General features: G+C 45.6%; 6 protein-coding genes and 1 long non-coding RNA gene across 9 annotated transcripts; 5 read left to right on the top strand and 2 right to left on the bottom strand.

The window, feature by feature from the left end:
* The first annotated feature begins 132 nt into the window (after nt 1–132).
* On the top strand, nt 133–10,798 carry LOC6730412. Of its 3 annotated transcripts, none has more exons than XM_016179265.3 (9): nt 133–2,441; nt 4,278–4,625; nt 4,679–5,166; nt 5,333–5,414; nt 5,469–5,511; nt 5,570–5,741; nt 5,796–5,995; nt 6,052–6,157; nt 10,664–10,798. In XM_016179265.3, the coding sequence occupies exons 1-9, from the start codon at nt 450–452 to the stop codon at nt 10,707–10,709; spliced, it is 3,477 nt and encodes a 1,158-aa protein (XP_016022878.1). In that variant the 5' UTR covers nt 133–449; the 3' UTR covers nt 10,710–10,798. The 3 variants fall into 3 exon arrangements, with proteins under 3 accessions (XP_016022878.1, XP_016022879.1, XP_016022880.1); XM_016179266.3 differs by lacking the exon at nt 10,664–10,798 and adding an exon at nt 7,615–9,305; XM_016179267.3 differs by lacking the exons at nt 133–2,441; nt 10,664–10,798 and adding exons at nt 3,402–3,725; nt 7,615–9,305.
* LOC6730411 (RNA-binding protein 7) lies at nt 9,431–10,321 on the bottom strand. Its single transcript, XM_002077556.3, has one exon. It carries the CDS (start codon nt 10,240–10,242, stop codon nt 9,526–9,528), a length of 717 nt encoding a protein of 238 aa, XP_002077592.1. The 5' UTR covers nt 10,243–10,321; the 3' UTR covers nt 9,431–9,525.
* On the top strand, nt 10,558–12,560 carry LOC6730410. Its single transcript, XM_002077555.4, has 3 exons — nt 10,558–11,961; nt 12,023–12,236; nt 12,292–12,560. The coding sequence occupies exons 1-3, from the start codon at nt 11,145–11,147 to the stop codon at nt 12,500–12,502; spliced, it is 1,242 nt and encodes a 413-aa protein (XP_002077591.1). The 5' UTR covers nt 10,558–11,144; the 3' UTR covers nt 12,503–12,560.
* A 133-nt stretch (nt 12,561–12,693) lies between these two features.
* LOC6730409 lies at nt 12,694–14,188 on the top strand. Its single transcript, XM_002077554.4, has 3 exons — nt 12,694–13,517; nt 13,677–13,890; nt 13,948–14,188. Exons 1-3 carry the CDS (start codon nt 12,698–12,700, stop codon nt 14,162–14,164), a joined length of 1,251 nt encoding a protein of 416 aa, XP_002077590.1. The 5' UTR covers nt 12,694–12,697; the 3' UTR covers nt 14,165–14,188.
* Nucleotides 14,189–14,286: 98 nt separating this feature from the next.
* On the top strand, nt 14,287–15,012 carry LOC6730408. The gene has a single exon (XM_044922337.1). The coding sequence runs from the start codon at nt 14,504–14,506 to the stop codon at nt 14,960–14,962; it is 459 nt and encodes a 152-aa protein (XP_044778272.1). The 5' UTR covers nt 14,287–14,503; the 3' UTR covers nt 14,963–15,012.
* A 3,515-nt stretch (nt 15,013–18,527) lies between these two features.
* Nucleotides 18,528–19,248, top strand: LOC120284251. Its single transcript, XR_005543473.2, has 2 exons — nt 18,528–18,769; nt 18,899–19,248. It is a non-coding gene; the product is annotated as an uncharacterized LOC120284251 (long non-coding RNA).
* Nucleotides 19,048–21,503, bottom strand: LOC27206536 (glutamine synthetase 1, mitochondrial). The gene is made up of 2 exons (XM_016179306.3): nt 21,253–21,503; nt 19,048–21,033 (listed from the first exon to the last, which is right to left on the bottom strand). The coding sequence occupies exon 2, from the start codon at nt 21,024–21,026 to the stop codon at nt 19,827–19,829; it is 1,200 nt and encodes a 399-aa protein (XP_016022876.1). The 5' UTR covers nt 21,027–21,033; nt 21,253–21,503; the 3' UTR covers nt 19,048–19,826.
* Between the last annotated feature and the right edge of the window lie 700 nt (nt 21,504–22,203).

Genomic DNA, 22,203 nt, shown 5'->3' with positions numbered 1-22,203 from the left:
TACTAAGTACTATGTTCAATATACGTTTAGTTCAAAATCATCAAAACCCCTTTTTCTGTCTATTCAATCTTGTCCAGTATTATTCCGGGACTTTGAATCTCGATCCCCAAAATATTGGTAACAGAGTTAGACTGCGAGCCAGAGGACAAAGCGGACATGCGCAGTTAATGTTATTTGGAGTCAAGTTGCGTGCTCTCACCAGAGGCAGGTTCCACTATTGGCTACAAAAGTATGAAGCAAGCTGACAAATTCGGCATTCGTTGCTAGCGAGTTGCTCTGGTTTGTTATGGTCAAGTCAAGTGGAGTGGATAAAATTAGAAAGTGACCGAGAATAGTAGCTAGTCCATTCGCAACCGGATGCAAGCGTGCGTGACAATTAAAACATGAGCCCGAGTGCGCAATCGGGAGTCAGTTGGTTAGATAATTGAATTTAAAAAGAGCGGCCCAGTATGTTTTTCCGGCGCGTTTTGGATAGTGCCAGAAATCATTTGCCCCCTAAGTCGACCACGGAAAGTCCGGCAGTGCATTATTACAGCGAGGACAGTGAGAGTGTCACATATGTGAGTGGTGCCGTCGACTGTGAAGTCAAGGACAGCAATAACAACCAGTCAGCAGTCGGGGCGAGTGCTCCACTACCAGCCATAATGAAAATTCAACGCCGAGCGGAAGCCCCTATCGGTGCAGTGCAGCTAACGCCGTTGTGGGAACACATACTGCGCACCCGCCGCCTTCCGGAAACAATTTTCCCTAGCGCCATGTACGCGGAGTTCCATGAGCGCCTGCAGGACCCAGAGTGGCAGGTAAGGCAGCACGCCCTGCGAGTCCTCGTTGACGTCCTGGTGGTGATGCAAGACGAGGCCGATGGCCATATGGAGCGGGAGCAGCTTATTAGTCTGCTGGTCGAGAACCTTGGTCACCAAGCCCCCACTGTGCGCAAAGGAGCTCTCGATTGCTTGCGTGTCTATCTCGCCGAAACTGCAATCCCGGAGACGATTATGCTGGGAATTCTAGACGCAGGCCTGACGAAGCAGATGCCATCGGATTCGGAGCACATGGGTCGTCTCAGCTGCGGCGTTCTACTGTCAGTGCCTGCCCTTCTGCAATCAATAATGCATACGGCGCAGAGACATCGCATTGTGCATAGCACTGTGGACCGAGTGGTCGCACACATGGATCAAGTGGTGCAGCAAGAAATCACCGTAAAAGTCTTAAGCAAGATCAGGGAGCTTTTGGGCGTCCACGAGTTCGAAGGAATTATGGGCGATGTGGGTCGTGGAGATACGCTGTCTAAGTACTACCAACTGTGCCAGGTTTACGGGGTGTCTGGTAAACTGAAAACAGGGGGCGAAGTGAAAGCGGGCGCCTGGCGCGCCTTACCACGTGAGCAAGGATGGAGAAACGGCAATGCTGTACAGAACCTTGACACCACGCTCCAAATACAGTCAAACTGCCCGGACATGGGAAAAATCATTATGGAAACAGAAATAAAGATCAACGATGATACAGTGACTATGCGGATCCTGGAGGCGGATACGGAGACCGAAGAGTCTGATAGCCCAACAAGGATTTTCTCGCATGAAGAAGATGGGACGGATTTAATTTGCCACCCCCTTTCGTCCAGTGGCAGCACCCACCAAGAGCCTAATATAGGGGCGGGGATTGTGAAAGTTATAAGTGATTCAGAATTGGATGAGCCGCACATCAAGGCGGGCAGTGTTTCCGAGCCGGGTACTCCCTCTCGGGGATTAAAGCGAGTAACCTTCGGAGGTGAGATCGTTAAGATGCGAACTCCTGATAGCGACGCAGCCTCCTCTACAAACAATTCTCGAAGCCCTACACAGACCAATCAGAGTGTCACTGTTTCGTCCTCGGAAGATCCAGCGATCTCCCACCTGGTGTCATCAGACGAGAAGTCTACCCTTTCTAGACCCGTCACCGACAAGAGGACCACGGCACTCGTGCTGGAGATCCCTTTCGACAATACCAAGCCATTGCCTCAAGTTCGATCATTTTGCTCGCAGCCACCCCGGCATCAGAGCAATGCGCAGAGTGAGCCGTCATCGAGCAGTTCCCGCAATCGGCAGGAAAACGAAGCCGGGCTGTCGCCATCACCTAGCTCTCCTGGGTTTCGGAGCCGCAGCACTAGTCCGACGGGAAGCAACAACATCAGCCCAAAAGTGCCGCACAAGCAAATCGAGGTTCTGCACAATCTCCAGCGCGATCCGTCTCCGCGGTCTCAGCGACGCTCAGAAGACATGGATGGGAATAGGGATGGAAAAGACCTTCATGCAACAGGGAATCCCTCTTCCTCACCAACACAGCCGCTTATTAGTCGAACAAGATCCGCCTCTACGATGTCTCCTGTGTCACCGGCCACGCCCAAATCCTGGGAGGATCTGGACATTGTGAACTTGAAGACGCTTATGGAGTTGCGATCTGGGGTATGTTCCTAAAGCGTGATGACCAAGTCCAAATAATTGCATTAAATTTAGTGGCCGACATTTAGTAATCCTCGTGTAATTGCACCCCTCTACCCAAGTCTCCAGCATGGTCTACTTTGTGCGACCGAAAATAAAGCAATGAAATCACTCCACACGCTACGCCAACGCGGGTTCCGGGTCGCCGGCGCTTTGGGCTCTAACTGGGTCAGTAGGATATGTACAATTTCATATGCGTTCATAATTCTGCCTTCATAATGGCAGCCGCCCGGCTTTATTGCGGACGAGACACGCATCACTATAACGGGTGCTATTATATCGCTCCTTACTAATGAAAATTTCAGCGATAAGCGACCACTCTCCCCTAGCCGGCACTCATATCGGTGACTATAGAGTAGGGACCGGCTTCTCTCGGGCCACTGTACCAATGACCTATTAATTTTTCTATGCTCACGTACTTAGAAATTAAAGCGAAGGAGTTAACTACAAGTATTTGTTACACGTCGAAGAACTTGCAGAAATCCCTTCAGAAAATGCTTTTGTTTTTGTCATTTCCTTGACGGATAATCAAACCAGTTGTACTTATTCAATACTATTCTTGTAACTGATTGTAAATTTTAACGTCTACAAAAGTGGGCACACTTAAGTTAGGATCAGTGGACCATTTGCGTAAGTTTTTAGATACGCATCCATACAGACTGCCAAACATTTTTCTCTTCGCTATTTTCAACTGAAAATTTTAATAGTCATTGTGTAATATAATATAAACATGACATCCACAGTCTCGGCTTTTCAGAATTGCTCAAAGTTGTTGATCAATTTTCCCATGTTCCCCTGCTGAAAAAGGTTAGTTAATGGAAATAATTCACAGTAACGGCAAAAAAGAATGGCAAAATTAAAAAAAATTATAAACGGAAAAATTGCTGAAAAGTGCGTCAGAAAAAAATTTATAATTTTTTTTTTGGCATAACTAAGGGTTGGCAATTGCTGTCTCAGATGTACCTCTTATCAGGACCAACTTTTTGAGTGGTGCACAAAAACTTTGGGATTCCGGTGGCAGTTGCATGTTGTGCGGACTGGGCGCTGGATTCGGATGGATTGCTTCGCTAGGGAGCTGAGGCCGAACACCAAGAGTTCCTCGCCAGTGCCGTTGCTGGCTGGTCAATCATTTAAGTGCACGCGATTTTCATAGCACCAGAACCAGGCTCAAAGCAAGAGGACCAACAATAACTGGCTCCCAGCTTGCAGCTTGTATGCGACAAAAAAAGTGGCAAGACTACCATTACGGTACGATGTTTGACGAAGACGCTGGCCCTAGGGAAAAGGGTGGGGGAGCAGAGCGTGTCTGCAACTGGGTCATTTCAAGCACAAAAATATAAATAACATTAACGAAAATCACAGCGCGTGCTAAATAGAAGCAGGATTGTTCGTTGCTATTGACCGCTAGCCTTTGTTCCTTTTTCTTTCTTGGATAATTTCACAATTATAAGTATACCCGACACTTGTAGAGTAAAAAAGTATCTAAGAGGTGATCAGAATTACTTGCCGCGCGATCGTGTGAAAAATAATCTATTAGTTTGTTCCTATTTAAGAAGCGCAATGAGTCAGTACAAGATCGAGCCGGTTAGCATGTTTATAAGTACACATATATTTAAGAAAATAAAGTCCATCATACGACGTTTATGGCACTCTCAGTAGCCGTTCCACACTCAGTTCTTATATCTAATTTCTGCGGCATTCATTTTCGAATTTGCTAAATTAGCACAAATGGGCCATAAAACACTAGGCACGCCAAAATGTACTTACCGATTATTCACTTCTTTGTTTTACTTATTCTAGGATTGGCGCAATCGTCTAATGGGTATCGGCCAACTGGAGCTTGCCTTAAGCTCTTCGAGCAATTTGGCCTTGGTCCAACCGTATCTGGATAGTCTGCTTCGAACCCTCCTCTCATCGGAGCGTCACTTTGAGGTCTCCGAGCTAAAGCGAGAGCTACTGGTTAACCTAATCTCGCGTCTACCATTGGACAACTTGGAGGAGCGCACACCACAAATCTTGTCGGGACTCTGTCGCCAGGGCAACGCTGGAGCAAACCGGGTGTGCAAGGCTCTGATGCAGCGCCTTCCCGCGGGAACTATAGTTGCTAAACTGACCTCACCAGAGTTCCTCCATGCAAAGAGTTCAAAGGTTTGTTATTCTACATTGCATGAACCAAATTATTGAATTTTCATGTACCGCAGTTCCGGGACCACGCTCTTCAAATGTCCATTTTTGCGCTGATGACCTTCCCGGGAACCTGCTTCGACATCAGCCTGTTGACGACTCAGGCCGTCTACTCCCTTCTTAACCGAAAACGACGTGTGCGGCAGGCGGCTCTGGAGGTTCTAGCGGTCCTTGCCGATATCTCGTCCATCAAAGAGGTTTTAACCATTGTGTCGGAGACAACGGACGGCGTAGAGCTTGGGACAATGGTGTTGGAGGCGACTAGTGTGCGGCTCTCGCGTTTGCAGCTGCCTATCGTTACGCCCGACAGCGGCGTGCTCTTCGTTTTCAACCAGACTGATCCACCTGAAGCCAGGCGATTTGGAGCTGATGTAGACTGGATCCATCAGGGTGAGGGCTCTGCCTCTCCCAATACAATTAAGAGGCGACGCATGCGGGCTGCAAGCAGCCAGCGCAATGTTCTTGGGGGAGCAGAAGCAAAAAACAAGAATGATCCATTCCCTAGGTACGAAACAAGGTTTACCTAAAGGTATTCTTATCCACATGAACCTCATTTCGCAAAATAGCATTGTTACGCTAGGAGCGCATTATGAATAAATATAGAATAAGATTATAAATTCGCCCTAAGCTTCAGAACTAAAAAAACACTTTAATAAAATGCATATCCGCAGTTTCAGCCAGGTCAACGAGAGCGTGCATCGCCATTCCTTCCATTCCCCCCCGGAAACGCTGGACATGGCTAGCCCAATTAATGTTAGTTCAATACCTTTTGTTATTTTTAATAGAACTAAATTAACTTCTCCCTAGGACTTTTCGCAAAGATTAAGTTTTGGCGCTAAGACTAACGGTGGTAGGTCTCTTATAAATTTTTTCAATATATTCCATAACCCTAACCATTGCGAACGTAGGAAATCAATCTTTTATTGAACGTCGCTTCTTGGCCAAGGCATGCTCTGATACTTCCATGGACGGCAGAAGTACTGACAGCACCACCACTACCTGCAGCAGTGGTAGCGCCACAGATAGCTTTATTCAGCTCACTTCCCGCACGGGCGGTCGACTTGCCGGACCAAACTCCAGGTTTGCATTGTCACCCAACAACGACAGAGCCGTTTAATAAAACCCTACTCACAGATTTCCCACCATGAACCAGCATACAGACTTTGTCAACAATTTTATGCGCAGCATGCAGCGAGGCTCTAAGTCCTATTCCGTGGACAGACCGAACTACCCGAAGGTCAGTTACTCGATCCCAAAGTCCCAGCAGATGCTCCGCAAGAGGTTCCAGCACAAGGATTCGTTTACAAAGCTAGGGGAAGAACCACCTGGTCAAAGTTAGTATCGCTTCTCTGCTCGTTCTGCCAATGTTTCATATATTTCGTTATTATAGGCATCGAAAATAACAAATTTAACGAATCCCAAAGGAGAAAATTCGGTATTTCCACAGACCACATAGAATCACTGGACAGCAAGTGCGCCGACGTCATCAAGTCAATGTAAGATTCGTCTATATATTTTATTCGGGGCAGGCAAACGGAGAACCCATTCATTCAGTCGCCAAAATGATTTACCCCTCGCTGGGTGTGAGTGTTAACCTACATTTTGAAACACCCTACTCAAATCCACACATATATTTGAGCACAAGGCAGGGTGAAAGTTATGGGGACAATTCACTTTAGCGAATTTAGTTGTTTCTCTGGTCAGTACACGCACCCTGCTGACAAAACTGTGGCATTAAAGGTGTCGAGTTCTTTAACCTAAATAATTCAAATGCGCAGTGGAAACCGCGTTGGTGAAATCTAAGTATGTGGCGGGTGACATTGGGCAACGTCAGTAGCGACGAACCTTCAAGTGACCACTGGGAACTCGACACGAAGTGCTAGAGACGATTCAAGAGGCAGAAAATTATTCTCTTCGGCGTTTGTCTACAATTCTTTCCTGGGTAAATTAAATGGCCGACTAGTTAAGCAGGTATGGATTTCCAAGTCCAATTCCGACCAGTTTAATTCGGACTGGTCTCAACTATAGAAAAGTTTGCCAGTAAGGGTAACTGCTTTTTGGACCGTAACATTTTGGCTATCCAAGCTGTTTTACATACATTTGAAGCTCTCTCGGGGAAATGGCAACTTGTTGTATTATAGACTTCGGATTTTCCGAAACGAAGGCGCCCGAAGATGGCTAAGAGGTCCTTGTCCAGAAGTCGAGACGCTTTAGGGCAAATGCCGTAGGACCTGTGGCCAGTTGGCTTAGAACTTTGTTCCTAGTGAGCGATAGACCAACCAACGACCTTTCCGCGGCTGACTACTTGGCAGCCTGTGGGTGGCTGGGCGTTCTGACCACTGGGGTAGTGTTCGTGTGATTGCTTGGAAAACGCAATGTCCTGTATTCGTTTGCAACTTTGGTTTTGTTGTGGATTCCCGGTATGGAAATTCATTTGAAATGACCAAAAGGACTGGCGACGAGCATTGCAAACAGTCTGCAAAGTCGCGTTGTTTTAAGCGGACGCCTATTGCGGTTAGTTCGAGTATGTGTTGTTTCCAGTAGAAAATCGCCTGGATAATTATCTATTGGCTACCGCAAAAAAATGCTGAATGCGTTTTCCTGTGGCGAACAGCCATCTGATCTATTGCGTAGAACACGTACTCTATTCCACACGGTCAGAGAGTGCATCTGCCCCAGGGTTTCGGAGGTACACTCCACATTACGTGGGGCTTTTTCTGGACACCGTTCGTTCTGCGGCATCTGCTGCACTGACACGGCTCTGGAGTCCAGAAAATCGATGCAAATTGATACAGAAAGCCAGCTCACCGATGATAAGCACTCTTTCCCCGTGTTTCAGCCGCCGGAAGATAGTGAAAAAGAAAAAGTTTTGGCTCAATATGTGGAGTTGTGAGTCGTTAAAACCTAAAGCCAATTGTACTAGCCATTTATTCTTTTCTTTTTGCCCAAACAGGGATACCGAAACAGCAGTTAACGGTATGACGAATGGCTCCCCCATTTCCGCAAGTTCTACCAGCTATTCGCAAAAGTCAACCGCCTCGGCAAAGTCGAGCATAAGCCAAAACGAGATGGGGAAGCGACCATTCTCATCCACTGGCCTTTGGAACGATTGCAAGGTGGAAGTGCTGAACAGGGAGCAGAATCCCATCGAAGCGTTCGGAGAACTGGTGGTAGATGGCATTGATGTGCAGACGGAAACAGAACCTACAGCCCATGAAGAGCTGCTCAAGCTTAATGGAAGCCTAAATAGCCTTCACAGTAAAACGGAGAGCATCAAAACTCAGCTGGAGGAAACTACCCCGCAACTTTCGAGGGCTCAGTCAGTTAAATCGCTGCTAATCGAGGAGGACATTGAGAGCAGCAACAGTTTCGTCGTGGTTGAAGAAGTGCAGAACGAGCTGGAGTCATCCCCAGCGGAGGCCAAGAAGGAAGGGCCCTTGCAGGAGGAGCTAGCAACACCGGTAAAAGCTACAAAACTTGAAAATCATACTTTTGGTCCAAAGTTGGTTCCGAAACACGACGAAATAGTGATCCATTCACGTAGCGTTTCCCTGGACTCTCTTTATGGGACGCGGCCAGCGTCAAAGCAGGGATCTATGGACACAAGCACAAGCACTGCGGACAACACATCACAAACTGGTTCTCAAATGGGAAATATTAGTGTCCCTGCAAAAGCTCAACACACCCCGATTAAACACAAGTCCAAAACAGCGTACTTCCTGCGGGCACAACGGCGAATCTCACCTGCAAAGCAGCCCATCAAAATGTCGCAGGCAGACCTCTTCCCGCAGAATATGCTTCGATTTGATAGGCCCCGTGAGGCTTTGCTTAAAACTTTTGACCAGTTGGACTCCAGCAACTGGGAAGTAAACATGACCGGCTTGAAAAGCATGGTACGTTTGATCCGCTACCATGCCGAGACATTGGACAATCAGATGCACATGACCTGCATCCAGCTTACCCGCTCAGTACGAAATCTGCGCTCCCAAGTAGCCCGAGCTTCCTGCCAAGCAGCTGCGGAGCTGTTCTCGCTGAAGTCCACCAGCCTTCAGCAGGAATGCGACGACTTGGTTTGTGCCCTTCTGCACCGCACTGCCGACACGAATAGGTTTCTCCGTGCCGACGCCACTCGAGCCCTGGAGTCAATGGTGGACCATGCTCAGCCGCAGAAGATTCTAAACATCCTTGCGACAAAAGGAGCACAGCATCAGAATGCCTTGGTGCGCACGACATCAGCAAAGCTGCTCTTCAGACTAGTCGAGCGTCTGGGCAGTGACCGGATCTATGCAATGGGCCGCGAGAGCCGCGACAAGTTCTTTGTGGTTGGGGCGAATCTTCTTCTCGAAGGCAGTCTAGAGACCCGCAGCTACGCGAAGTCCTTGTTCCGGGCTTTATCCGAACATCATAATTATCAGCGGCTGCTTTTAGAGGTGATACCACCACGCACCTACAGAAATGTTGAAAAGACTCTTAGGAGCATCACACGTTGATTATGGCAGATCAAGATCTGTACAGCATAGGTTTAGTATCCAAAGCCACTGGAAGCTTACAGGATTAGGGTGTTCGCTAATAAATTAGAGTCATGTATTGAGAATAATTATAGTATACAGTACACTAATAAAACACAATACACCACAGAGTAAACTGCTTCATTTGATACATAATTTTCTGCAGATATCCAGCTCATTAAACGATTAAACACGGTAACTTTTCATTTTGGTTTTGAATAACTGAGGAATTAGGGTCCCTGTTTCAATAATTTAATCGACCAGACTTTAAAGGTTCTTTTATTAAAAGGGACTTGTATATTTTTTTCTATATATTGTTCTTAGGCTACACATAAAGATGAAATTGTGTTGAAATCTTAAAGCAATCTGCGTTTGTTGTTGTGGCGTTGGTCCGATCTTCTGCTGCCTCCCTGCATGTGCTGGTGGTGTTGCTGTGGCTTTAGCCGGTTGCGTTCCATTACGGAGCTGTCGCTCCGGCGCCGTTGATCGCCGTTGTGTCCAAACGGATTCCGATCGTACGGCTTGCCGTCATGCAAACTGTGGCGGGCGTGACGCACTGGCGATGGCTGCGGTGGAGCCTCCATCATGAACGGGCGTAGACGACTTTGGTTGTAGACAGGTAGCTGCTTGCCGCCCTGCTGCTTGATAGTGACTTTCTTTTGGAACAGTTCAAGGCCCTGGTACAAGTCCAGGGCGAAGGGCACCGCACACAGGCGTTGGTATGTGACAAATCCGAAATTCCGGGGACGCCCATTGTTGTCGGTCGGTATCCGCACTCCTTCGATGGGACCGGCTTGCAGGAACACCTCGTAAAGGATCTCCTCCGTCACGCGCTCGTCGAGATTGCCGCAGTACAGAGTCCGTTGCTCCTCGTCCTCCTCCTCCTCGTCGTCGTCGTCGACGAGTTGCCCAACGACCTGGTCACCGTTTTCAGTGGGCAGGAAAGGGTAAATTGGCTGCAGTTGGTGCTGGCCAGATTGAATTCCATAACTGTAACCATTTATGTTCCTTTCCGAAATCGTCATTACCGACGCACCACTATACATTTGCTGCATTAGTAACTGCAAGTCCATTTAGCTTCGACAAGTAAACACAACAAATCGGACGTAGTGATGGCAGAAAATAATATCGGTATATGCGAGCTGTCTGAGAACTAGTTACTAGTGCGAACTACCTAAGAACTAGATCCTAGTGGGGAGTTTAGAGCCTTTAAACCCTTCCGTTAATAAGACCTAGTTCCTAAGAACTAGTTCCTAGTGGGGAGTTTCAAGTCTTTAAACTTTTCCGTTGATGAGGTGAAATATATATTTGCTTCCGCGGTGCATAAGCATTGCTGATAACAAAGACATTTTAATTATTCGTCCCGCCGGCTGATGTTCTCGATTGTTGTCGATGCCGCCATCGCCTCTTTTTATTCAGCTTCCCTTGTAGTGCTAGCTTCGCACACTTCATCTATCAACTCGGCGATATAAATCAAACCAAATATTTACTCAGGGGACTCTGGATACTAGCACAAACACAGCGCCACAAATTCAATTGAGAGGTGTGAATTCGCGACGGACCGACCTAAGTGTACCCTGCATTCATCAACATTATTGAATGTTTGGGCTCGTAATTTAAACGGAGAACGAAACCCTTTCTAAGACTACACTAAAATTTTTGGTAAAAATAAAATGGAAGGAATGGAATGGAAAAAGATGATCGGGACATTGTGTAATGAAGAGAAGCTTTCAAGCTCATCGAGTGAGTACTGAGTACGTTCTGTGAGCGTTATCAATGCCACTTGAGCTAATATTTCGCGTAGCGTCGCAATTTGACAAATAAACTAGACCACCACATAGAAAAGCGCGCTACGCTTGTGGATTTAATACCTTTCAAATTGTGTAGAGCAGAGGGTAGAAAAGCACGTTTACGCGGAATCGTCGAACCTATTCAGTCGCCTTTTACGCGTGGAGCAGTACAATCCGCTCCAGAAATGGGAGAAGTTCCGAAAATCAAGAACTTGCCACAGGTGATCGAGCCTCACTTGCCAGAAGGGTGTACACTGGACTCGTACTCCACTAGCTACCTGACCAAGCCCGGGGACAACTATGGCAGCATTATGTTATCTGTCCAAGCGAAAATCCGCAGTGCAGACGGTGGTATTCGGGATTTGTCGCTGATAGCCAAGTTGCCGCCCCTCACCAACGACCTTTACTGGCAGATCTTCCAACCCGAGCGGACCTGCATTACGGAGAACGCGGTGTACCAGTATCTGTCGCCGGAGCTGGATAAGTTGCAGCTAGAGTCAGGCATCCTGCCCGCCCATATTTTTGACGGCTTCCCGCGATACTACGGCTCCCGCGTATCGTTGGACCCCCGCGCTACAAAAGTGGATCGGGATGCCGTTCTGGTCCAAGAGAACGTCACTATGCAGGGCTACCGCCCAGGTAACAGACACCGGCCTTACAATCTCGCAGAAACTGTGCTTATTCTGCACTATTTGGCCCAGTACCATGCCCTGCCCATCGCCCTGCGCCTGAAAAAACCGCAGGTGTACGAGGAGTTTGTGCGACCATACTTCAAGAAGTTCGATATGAACTGTAATATTGATCAGGCCGAGACGGAAATAATGAACAACGAGATTCTAAAGGACATAAAGTTGGTGACCAGCGACGAACGGGAAGTAAATCGCGTCAAGGAGCTGCTGGACATTTTCCAGGCCTTTCAAGCTAGCAACGATGTGGACGACGGCCCATTCACTACCCTCGTGCACGGAGACCTGTGGATCAACAATATGATGCTAAAATACGGTATGATGGATTAGTTCTTAAATCGAAACCGGCTATATTAATGCATTAAGAATTTTATCAGGAGAGGAAGGCACTCCACTCAAGGTGAAAATCGTTGACTTTCAAATCGCGCAGTACGGATCGTTGGTGCATGATATCATCTTCGTGCTGTTTTCAAGTGTGGACGTAAATGTTCTCGAAGACAATTTCTACAATTTCCTGACCATTTACTACAACGCCTTCATTCAGACCTTGCGCAGCGTGAATGTGGACACCAGCAACTACACATACGAATTGTAAGACGAGTTTCCACAGCCAATGGGATACCTTTTCTCATCGAATTTTTTGCAGGTTTCTCAACGAGGTACAGCAAACTGCACACGTGCAGTTGCCTCACGCGATCTTTATGATGAAGGTTATACTGGCTGACAACAGTACGATTCCGAAAGACTATAAAGACGTGGATTTCTCGGTGCTCACAAAGAACACTGGAGCAAAAACTATTGTGACAAAATTTGAGGCTATCTTGCGACTAGGAAAAAAGTTTAATATATTTTACTGATCTATTTTTGCCAGTCACGAAATAAAAATTGCACAATAAGCTGGTCACCTTTATCACATTCTCGTTGTGTACACATGTTTGTTATCAGGCATCGAATTAGCGCCTTGTTTCTGTGCCCACTAAAACAAGTCATATTAGTCTTTCCGGAAGATTATAGTCTTCAGTTGGAGCACAATCTTTGGCAAGCTGAAGAACATGGGTGCGGACAAGCTGCCCGAAATTCGGGCTCTTGCTGAAGTGGTTAAACCCCACTTTTCAGGGGCCCGCCTCCTTAATTATCAGACAAGCAGTCTGACAAAACCGGGCGATAACTACGGAAGCGTTCTCCTGGCAATTCGTGCCCGGCTGCAGAAACCCAATGGTGAGTCGTTTGAGGAGCAGCTGGTGGCTAAAGTGCCTCCGATCGACCCCAAGTACTGGCAGTTTTTCCAGCCTGAGCGAACATGCCTCACTGAGAACGCTGTTTACAAGATTTTGGCCCCTGCTCTGGCCGTCCTTCAAGATGAAGCTGCGGTCCCTGCCGAGAGCCAATTTAAAGGATTTCCTCGCTTCTATGGCTGTCGCGAATCCCTCGAATCCAACTCCTCAAAGGTAGACCACAATGCCGTGTTGGTGCTGGAAAATTTGCGTAGCAGTGGCTACGTCTCCGGCCAGAGGCTAAAACCTTTCGATCTGGCACACACGCTGCTAGCCCTTAAATATATGGCCGAGTTCCACGCCCTTTCTCTGGCTCTGCGAATTCTCCGACCAGAGGTGTTCCGGGAACAGGTCCGGCCGTTCTTCAAAAAGTTCGATTGGCATGCTGAAGCGCCCGAGTGGAAGTCGGTAATGAAGGCAGAGACTCTGGAGGACATCCGTCGAGCCACCAACAACGATTCCAGACTAGTAGCCCGAATGAAGGAGTTGTCGGACCAGTTTTTTGAATTCTTAGCAGCCGCCCCAGATAGACCCGATGGCCCTTTTACCAGCATTATACACTGTGACTTTTGGATAAATAATATGATGTTTCGTTACGGTTAGTATCACTAGCACAAATGATCGCCTTAAAACATAATGACATTGAAGAATAAGATTTTACATAAAAAGGGCTGAAAACTAATCAAGTCTTTGGAGTTGTTAGCATAAGAAAATTTCTAAAAGATAAGAAACAAGTACTATTCTTTGAAATCTTTAGGACCCTCTGGAACACCCATCGAGCTGAAAATTGTCGACTTTCAGACGGCACAGTACGATTCAGTGGTGCATGACATAATCTCGTTTTTGCTATCAAGCGTTGATACGGCTATCTTGGAGATAGAGTTCGAACACATGTTGGAGGCCTACTATGAGGCTTTTGTGCGTTGTCTGCGCCGTGTGGGAGCTAAATTGGAGGTTCACACTTTCAAAGAGTAAGATAAATGATCAATCCTTATATAATTGAGTACGAATCGGTCCGATTTTCGCAGGTTCCGATTGGAAGTGAAGAGGGTGGCGTACATTCAAGTTCCCCACGCAATCTTTATGACGCGCTTTATATTGGCTGACAGCGCGCTCATCGGCGATGCAGAGGCTGAGGAATGCCCCAAGCTTACGGATGTGCTGAAGAATACGGGATCGGAGCGTATTAGCCGCAAAATAAGCCAAATTCTGAACTTGGCCGAAAAGTTTGACATATTGTACTAGGGCAATAAATTGATTCGAAAATTAGATTTGTAATTGACTAATGGCAATTTGATGGAGCCCCCTAATTATTTTATTATTATCTCAGCTGGTTTTAGAAAATGAACGTGGATATATTAGTAGTCAGTTTTGGGAATCATGAGCGCTACCTGGGTAACGATTCTCAGCATCTCGACTTGTGTGGTCCTGCTGAAGTTCAGTGAGATCAGGAGCAAGGAGGTCTGTATTCAAGAAAGCTCTTCGGATGTCTCAAGCTAATATGGAATAACCGAATAGAACTGTTATTATGTGACCTTCACCTATGCCAATTGGACGGATGACCGACCTCGGTTTGTTGTCAACATGACCTTCTCGAATCAGACTGGCATCGGCTCAGTAACCACCATTAACGAGGAGATTGCCTCACCGGTGTCTCGCATCCTCATACTTCAGCACTCCGGTCGGGGTAAGCCTCGCACCATATACAACGCCTCCACCAAACTGTGCGACCTGCAGAATGTCTTCAATTCCGTACCGCTTTTTAAGCCAGCCAAGGACAACATGCTTAAGCAAAGTAGCTGTCCTCTGGTCAAAGGCACATACGCCATGACCAACATGCGCGTAAGCCCCAAGAACCCACTTCTGAGCCTTCTCTACCAACCGAAACACACGTTCTCCGTGAGTGGCGGCTTGTTTGAGGAACTTTCACGTGGCCGCAGGCTAAGGGCGCTGTCCACCTACTTCATGACTGGAAAGGTTGTGAAAAAGTACTGTGGATCCAATGAAAAAATTGACCGAAATAAATCAGCACAAGTAAATTGAACAAGAAATAAAGTAATAATAAAATTTTTTTCCAACTATTTCTATGGCAGCTATAACTATGGGAACATATCAGGACTTTAGTAGTGTAGCATACTTTATCTACAGGTACATATTTTGTGGCATACTAACGGGCTGGTTCAAAGTAGATCATGAGGCGCATTTCATATACCCTTGCAGAAGGTATATTAACTTCAGTCACAAGTTTTTTTTACAGATGGAAACATAAAATGGACAGTCTTTGGCCTGGTTACCGAGGCCATTAACTATAATTTAAAGTATGTTACAAACAATAAATATACATACACATGTACGTATAGATTCTTCCTTTTGCAATTTGACCTTTTTGGGAGTCTAAGAATTCGTGCAATAATAGTTAAATATCTTCGGGTTAATTATTGGCATTCAATTTAATATCTGCTTCATAAGTTATTAAACTTATGTATTAACTTAAATGTATTAACATTTACAAAGTAGGAACAACATAGTTGAATTAAATGTAACATAAATAATAATGCAACAAATTTATTACAACAAAATATGTGTTTATAATATGCTTGCATTGCAGTTTACATCCCTATCAAAATTGTAATGCAATTGTTAAAGCGAAACTACTTGTGATAACTTGTATTTCCTTAAATTAAGTTTTCCAAATTAATTATCTGTTCAAAACAGAACCGGCCAATATGGGGATACTTGTGTTGACAAGGTTTTGCTAGGTCTTCCCAAATATGTAATTTCGGACTCGATAATGACCAATAAAATGAGTAAAGGGAGGTGGACATCGGTTGAACGAACTCTAATTGCCTGCACGACATGAAACAAACAGTTGCCCCGTAATGTTATATATTTTTATGTAAAAAGAAAATACGTTCTCTTAAATTGTCTGAATAATATGCAAAGAAAACACATATGTAAAGTTCATTTTATCATTTAAGTCCAATGAAGTCTGGGTAAACAACGCCCAGTAACATTCTGCCGGCTTATCGAAAAGCTCTTATCAAACGACTTTCTCAAAACAAAGTCACCTCTCTTTTTTTGCTGAAATATATTATCTCTGCGACTCTCATCCATTCAGTCTGAATATAGCTAATGGATCCTAATCTCATTTATCAACTAAAAGCGGGTCACTTTACAGATAACTTAGAAACATAATCGCCGTTCTGACAAAAACCAATTAACAATAAAATGAAATTAAAGTAATGCGCATGAGTGTGTGCCACAGAAGACGACCTTTGCCTGAGCATATGCCCGTCATCGGTTTGGCTACGGTGATTACCCCAAGAATCGGGGGACTGAACTTTGTCTGATGCGATGCGCCAAAACGCACGGAACAGATCGCAGATCACTTGGTAGACGCGTGTGGGCCCATGACGCAAATATTGCGGTTCGCGTGTGGTGGCAGACAGAGAAAGTAAAGTCGAGGTGTTCTAAAAAAAAGCTACAGGGAAAAGCGGCATAAAATTTGGGAAGGAAGATCTTTGGGCTCTCTGGAAAACTAAGAAAGAACACGCAGTCCGAACCTGCTGTTGGGTGATTCAGTTCCAGACATCTATACGGTCTGCAAATTAAATATAGGCACTCATCACGACCAGAACATTGCGAATGGCGTGAGTAGTGGGAAATTAGATAAATAGGCCAGATAAAAGACAGCACTTGTTGGCTGCCTGTGTTTGCGCAAGACCCCTACCGTATCGACACGCGCCATAGATAAAATGGAATAATCGGTTGCGTAGAAAACTATTTACGGCCGCAAATCTTTTCAAACTTTCCAAAATGACGCTACGTGACCGATTAATTGCTGGTCATCGGTCACAGGACATAGTATCTGCTTCCACCTGACAGGTTTTATAATTGTCCAGAGTGCGGCCACATATTTTGATCGAGCAATCATTTACGATTGCGCGGAATAAAAGTAGTGCCATAAAACGTAATCTCAACAAGCAGTTGGTGCGCTGCAAAAGGAACAACACATACAAATAAACAGCACCCCCAGCAACGATTATTTTACCGGCAGCTCCTCAACAGATTCGGTCTGTTTTGTTACCCGTTTATTGCCGCTCGTCACATTGCGTACTGCATTGAGTCCGTAAATCCGCTGTTATCATTACTTTTTCCGAACACTCACATCGCAAGACAAGCGAATGTCTTGACCCAGTTAAAGGCTCTGAAAATGGTAATTTGCAATTGGCCAGATGAGTTTACTGCGACAGGCCGTTCAGAAATCACGCTCCACAATCGTGCCCAACTTTTAGGTAATTTCAGTGAAATACGCAGGGGACTGGGTAAAATTATTCCTTCTCTTTATATGGAATTGATTTGATCAATTATGGTTTAAAACATTTGCTTTCTGGACGCGACATTATTTTATTTTCGCAACCGCAGCCAGTATGATTTATTGAACTGTGATAACCCCACCCAGGCGGAGGCATTTTTCTGACCGAGTCAGAAGGAAAAGGCACGCTGGAAAAGATAATGGTAAGCGCTGGCCAGGCTTCTGCAGCCGGAAGATCAACTTCGTGGCCTGACTGTCTTATCAGTTTGCTCGGACTTTAACCGAGTGAACTGGCGAACTGAAGATTTTATAGGAAGGTTAGGAGAGTATGTGAAGCTTACATCTCTATCCAGTCGGCCGTTGCCAACATTTATCTGGAGCGAAAATAAATTATTTAGATCCCTTGATTCAGCGATATAGTGGTTTTCTTTATTGAACAAACATTTTGTTATCAATTGTCTCGAAATCAGGTGTCCAGCTTATCATTCCGTTTTATGCAAATCGCCTGGTCTCAGGCAGCATAACTGGCTCTCCTCAGACCTGCATTGTAAGATGTTGACATCTTTGAACGTGTTTCATGCATACCAATGAACCTGCTTCAATTAATTAATAATCTGGTTTATGGGCGACGGTGCGGAACTGTTGAGTTCTGTGGCCATAACAGGCTAGTGCCTTGATTCGATTGTTTATGTGATTTTATAATATATAATAGTATCTACATTGTGGCCTCATATGCTGCAATGGAAAACGGGTATATTAGATAGTCGACTTCGAATTGGGCACAGGAATGCGTTCGAACATTTTAAGATGAGCTTACGAAGCTATAGATGGGTTGACTACGGATGATTCCGTGTCTCATTGGGCTGGTTGGCTTGGTCGAACTATCTCTGTGTATTTAACACTGTTTTGTATAAGCCGGATGGCCTTATCTCTCCCTCTTGACCTTATTACATTCGCATACCCGTAATCCGTAATCCGCTCCCAGCAGAGCCGAACAAACACCGCTAACTGCACCCAGAATGTCAACAATTGCGAGAACGGCCATGCGAAATGCAGTAAAAAAAAAGCACACTCACTTTTAGGTGCTCGAAAACATAATATATTAAATATCAGTTTAGTTTATCATTTTAATTCAATTCAAACTTAAGATTTATTTTGTAAGATAAAGTATAATATAAAGTGCGAAAGGCACTAGGAGTTAGCATGCCCCCTTTGAAGCGAGAAGCGATTGCGTTCACGGTTCTATTCAATCAATATTTGATTGCTGGGAAATGTAGTGGCCTGTCATCCCAGAGTGCAGTACCCCTGCCCTATCAGCTGACGCAGTGTATTGCCGTTGGGAATATACGAGTATATGGGAGCATTGTCTCCTTCGCAGCCATATCTTACATCCAAGCATACATATATGTATATATACAAGGGTGTGTATCAGTTGAGCGAAAAACACACATTTTCTGAAACCCCAAGATTTGGTCTTCGAAAACATTCAGTGTCAGGCAGCTGTTTGCGGTGGAAAACTTTCCATTAAAAACAAGGTCTTGCCTTAGCTCGTTTTTGTGCCCCCATGTCACACTTATTTACAAACAAGCTGTTCTATATTTTAAAACTTTGATTTTCGCAGTCATTGCAACAACAGTCGTTCAAAAGCTCACCAGAAAAGAGAGGTCTTGCCTTAGCTCGTTTTTGTGCCCCCATGTCACACTTATTTACAAACAAGCTGTTCTATATTTTAAAACTTTGATTTTCGCAGTCATTGCAACAACAGTCGTTCAAAAGCTCACCAGAAAAGAGAAAATAAAATAGTCTGTAGTAATGTGTTTTGCACTGCTTTTACTCAAAATGTATTTATGTATCTCAATGGAATTCTTAATTTTCAGGGTGCTAGTATATAGACATTTATATTATAACAGCATATACATAAGTAAAATGATGTAAAATGCTACCGAACAAAGTGAAGCGACAGATCCGTGAAGTGAGATACATATGTACCAATATATATTATATTAAGTTCTTAGTATTTTATTTTTAACAACTTCTAATCAACAATTACTTTTTATAAACAAATTTTACACATATGTGTATTCCTGCCCATGGATATGAATGAGTAATATGCATATCGTCCGATTTCAGTGATATTTCGTTCTTAAATTTACATTTAGATACCCTTACGAGTTATTAAAAAAGAGCGTTCAAGAATTTAAGGGCAAGAAATGGCGTTGGCCGAATTCAACGTCGGATCCCAAAATGTTTGTTTGAAGGTAACAAATTAACATAGGGTACAATGTTTTTATTATTTAGATTAAAGCAATGATAGATATACGTAGTTTGTAAGATATATATGGCAAAGTATTCTTGAGGCTCCATCACTTTAAGGTTCAAGTTTTCCTTAAGCTTTGTTCTTCTTGCCACCCACCCACTTTCTTAAACTCTAAGCGCACGCTTTTTTCGTGACTCGGTTTCCTGTCTTTTTTGCACAAGCAAACTAAATTTTGCTTCAGTTCAATGTAAATATAACCAAATAATCGGATACGCTTCACAATTCAATAAAACATAATGTACAAAAGATTAAACGCCCGTTGCACCGCTCACTGCTTATTCGTTGAGCAGGCAGGTGCGGACAATGGCGTTGCACACGGCGTAGGGATCACAGTTGGAGCTTGGCCGCCGGTCCTCGAGGTAACCTTTGCCGGCCGTCGCAACGCCACGCGGTACTCGCACACTTACGGCCCGGTTAGCCACGCCCCAAGAAAACTTATCGATGCTAGAAGTCTCAAGACGTCCCACGAGGCGCCGTTCATTGTCTTTGCCTTCCTTGGGGTCGTATGCCTTGATGTGCCGCTCGTGGCGCTTGCTCAGCTTCTCGATAGCTTCCTCGATGGCCTTGATTCCGCCATCGGCACGCATCTCCTTTGTGGAAAAGTTGGTATGCGCACCGGCTCCGTTCCACTGACCCTCCATCGGCTTGGGGTCAAAGGTGACCACTACGCCATACTCCTCAGCTATGCGCTGCAAAATATATCGCGACACCCATAAATCGTCACATGCCTTAATTCCGGCTGGACCAATTTGGAACTCCCACTGCGCGGGCATAACCTCGGCATTAGTGCCGGCGAAATCGATCCCAGCATACAGGCAGGCCACGACGTGGGCCTCCACAAGATCGCGAGCGTACACGCGGTCAGCTCCCACTCCGCAGTAGTAAGGTCCTTGTGGGGCTGGGAAACCGTTCTCCGGCCAGCCGAAGGGACGTCCGTCCACGTCTAATAAAGTGTATTCTTGCTCAATGCCGAACCAGGGCTCCTGATCGCCAATTTGGTCAATGGCTGCCTGGAACGCGGCACGCTTGTTGGACGCCGTCGGCTTGCCGTCGGCGCTGTAGGTGTCGCACAGTACAATTACGTCGTTCTTGCCTGGCTTAAAGGGATCGCGATATATGGCGCGTGGCTTGAGCGTGGTATCCGAATTCTCGCCATGGGCCTGGTAGGTGGAACTGCCGTCGTACTGCCAATCCGGCAAGTCCTCCACGGAACTGGGAACCTTGTCCAAGACGCGATCCTTGAGGCGAATGTTCTCGCCGGTACCGTCGATCCATAAGTAAGTAGCCTGCACTCGATTGGCAGGCGTCTCCAGGTTGCGGTACCTCTGCAGAATGCTCTTGTCTAGGGCCGTGTTGGGGGAGTTGGCCAAGAACTGGGAGCGGGTGGTACTGCCAGTACGCAGCTGACGCAGCTGCTGCGTTGCGGGAGCCACCAGCTCCTTCTTCAGGAAGAGTCCGGCCACGCGGAGTGCCATCTTGGTTCTTGAATTGGAGTCGGCGAGAAGGACAAAAGGACACGGTTAGTTATGTATTGCTGGCGAATGTGAGGACGTGCGCAGGAAGGGCAAGGCTGGTGGCATGCTGGCTCACTCTGCTTTTCTCATGTATTTTTATGTAATTATATTCCTTGCACTTGATTTTCCGAGGTGGTTAAGAAAGGCGGACTTTTCCAGTGAAGACGCAGTCTTCCGCACAACTTACCGTGCTCTGCTTGTTTTTCCACTTTACAGTTATATGATTGGTTAAGTAGTCGCTGGCTGGACAGGTCTTTTGGGGATTTTTGGATTGCGGTACTTTCGGTTTTCGTTTCTGTTTCTGTCAGTGGCTGCGGAGCGACTGTTGGGGACACCCGACCAATTCGATGTTTGGAAGGCTTGTGAGCACAGTTAGCGCGACAGCATTCACTTTTTTCGTTGTTTCGTCGCGCGCCTCGGGTTTTCTTTATCGCGTTTGCGACGCCGACGCACAGACAAGGCCTCCCAGAGAGCATTCAAAACTGGCGGTATATGGGAACCCGCTCCGCAGCCACTAGCCAGCCAGAGAGACCTGCGATGCGACCCATAATGTTTATGTTTCGAGGCTACTCGGGTAGCCGAAAGCCCCGTTACTGAGCACAAGCTATAAGCTCATTTATGCATTTCGAGCACTTGTAGCTTGCATTAGCGCCAAATGGAAAACAAAAGATTTTAGTAATTCTCATCGTAGAACACCTGGCTATTAAGGTCCATAGCTAACTTCAGATCTACATATAACATCCCACAAATTAAGTTTGACATTTTTGATAGATTAATTTCAAAAACTATGATAGGGTACGCAGTATTCAAATGCATTTCAACAGTACAACTTATTACAACACTCTCTCGTTTCTCGTAACCTCTTCGTAAAAACCTCCACCACTTTGCTCTCTGGCTGATTGTTTTCAATACACGCCTGGTACAAAGTTCATTATATACAATTAAATATAGCGAATGCAAGGAGCACCGTATCAGTTGTGTCTATTCGTGTTTGGCATTTGATAAATTTCGCGGCAGACCGCATTGAAAGAGCCTAAAATTAATCAATTATGATTTGTTTATAATATGTAAATTCGGTACTAAATATTCCTATTCCATGCTTGGGTCTCGCATAAGACGTTCTGAATATTATAAAATA

Source organism: Drosophila simulans, chromosome 2L (assembly GCF_016746395.2).
Source record: "Drosophila simulans strain w501 chromosome 2L, Prin_Dsim_3.1, whole genome shotgun sequence".
Classification (NCBI taxonomy): Eukaryota; Metazoa; Arthropoda; class Insecta; order Diptera; family Drosophilidae; genus Drosophila; species Drosophila simulans.
This window is presented reverse-complemented; position numbering and strand designations above follow the sequence as displayed.

Coding starts and splice junctions, on each gene's coding strand:
- LOC6730412 (XM_016179266.3), top strand. CDS start 450: ATGTTTTTCCGGCGCGTTTTGGATAGTGCCAGAAATCATTTGCCCCCT. Junction 5,996..6,051: donor GGAAGAACCACCTGGTCAAA/GTTAGTATCGCT, acceptor TCGTTATTATAG/GCATCGAAAATAACAAATTT. Junction 6,158..7,614: donor GCCGACGTCATCAAGTCAAT/GTAAGATTCGTC, acceptor TTGCCCAAACAG/GGATACCGAAACAGCAGTTA.
- LOC6730411 (XM_002077556.3), bottom strand. CDS start 10,242: ATGGACTTGCAGTTACTAATGCAGCAAATGTATAGTGGTGCGTCGGTA.
- LOC6730410 (XM_002077555.4), top strand. CDS start 11,145: ATGGGAGAAGTTCCGAAAATCAAGAACTTGCCACAGGTGATCGAGCCT. Junction 11,962..12,022: donor CAATATGATGCTAAAATACG/GTATGATGGATT, acceptor GAATTTTATCAG/GAGAGGAAGGCACTCCACTC. Junction 12,237..12,291: donor AGCAACTACACATACGAATT/GTAAGACGAGTT, acceptor AATTTTTTGCAG/GTTTCTCAACGAGGTACAGC.
- LOC6730409 (XM_002077554.4), top strand. CDS start 12,698: ATGGGTGCGGACAAGCTGCCCGAAATTCGGGCTCTTGCTGAAGTGGTT. Junction 13,518..13,676: donor TAATATGATGTTTCGTTACG/GTTAGTATCACT, acceptor TGAAATCTTTAG/GACCCTCTGGAACACCCATC. Junction 13,891..13,947: donor GAGGTTCACACTTTCAAAGA/GTAAGATAAATG, acceptor CGATTTTCGCAG/GTTCCGATTGGAAGTGAAGA.
- LOC6730408 (XM_044922337.1), top strand. CDS start 14,504: ATGACCTTCTCGAATCAGACTGGCATCGGCTCAGTAACCACCATTAAC.
- LOC27206536 (XM_016179306.3), bottom strand. CDS start 21,026: ATGGCACTCCGCGTGGCCGGACTCTTCCTGAAGAAGGAGCTGGTGGCT.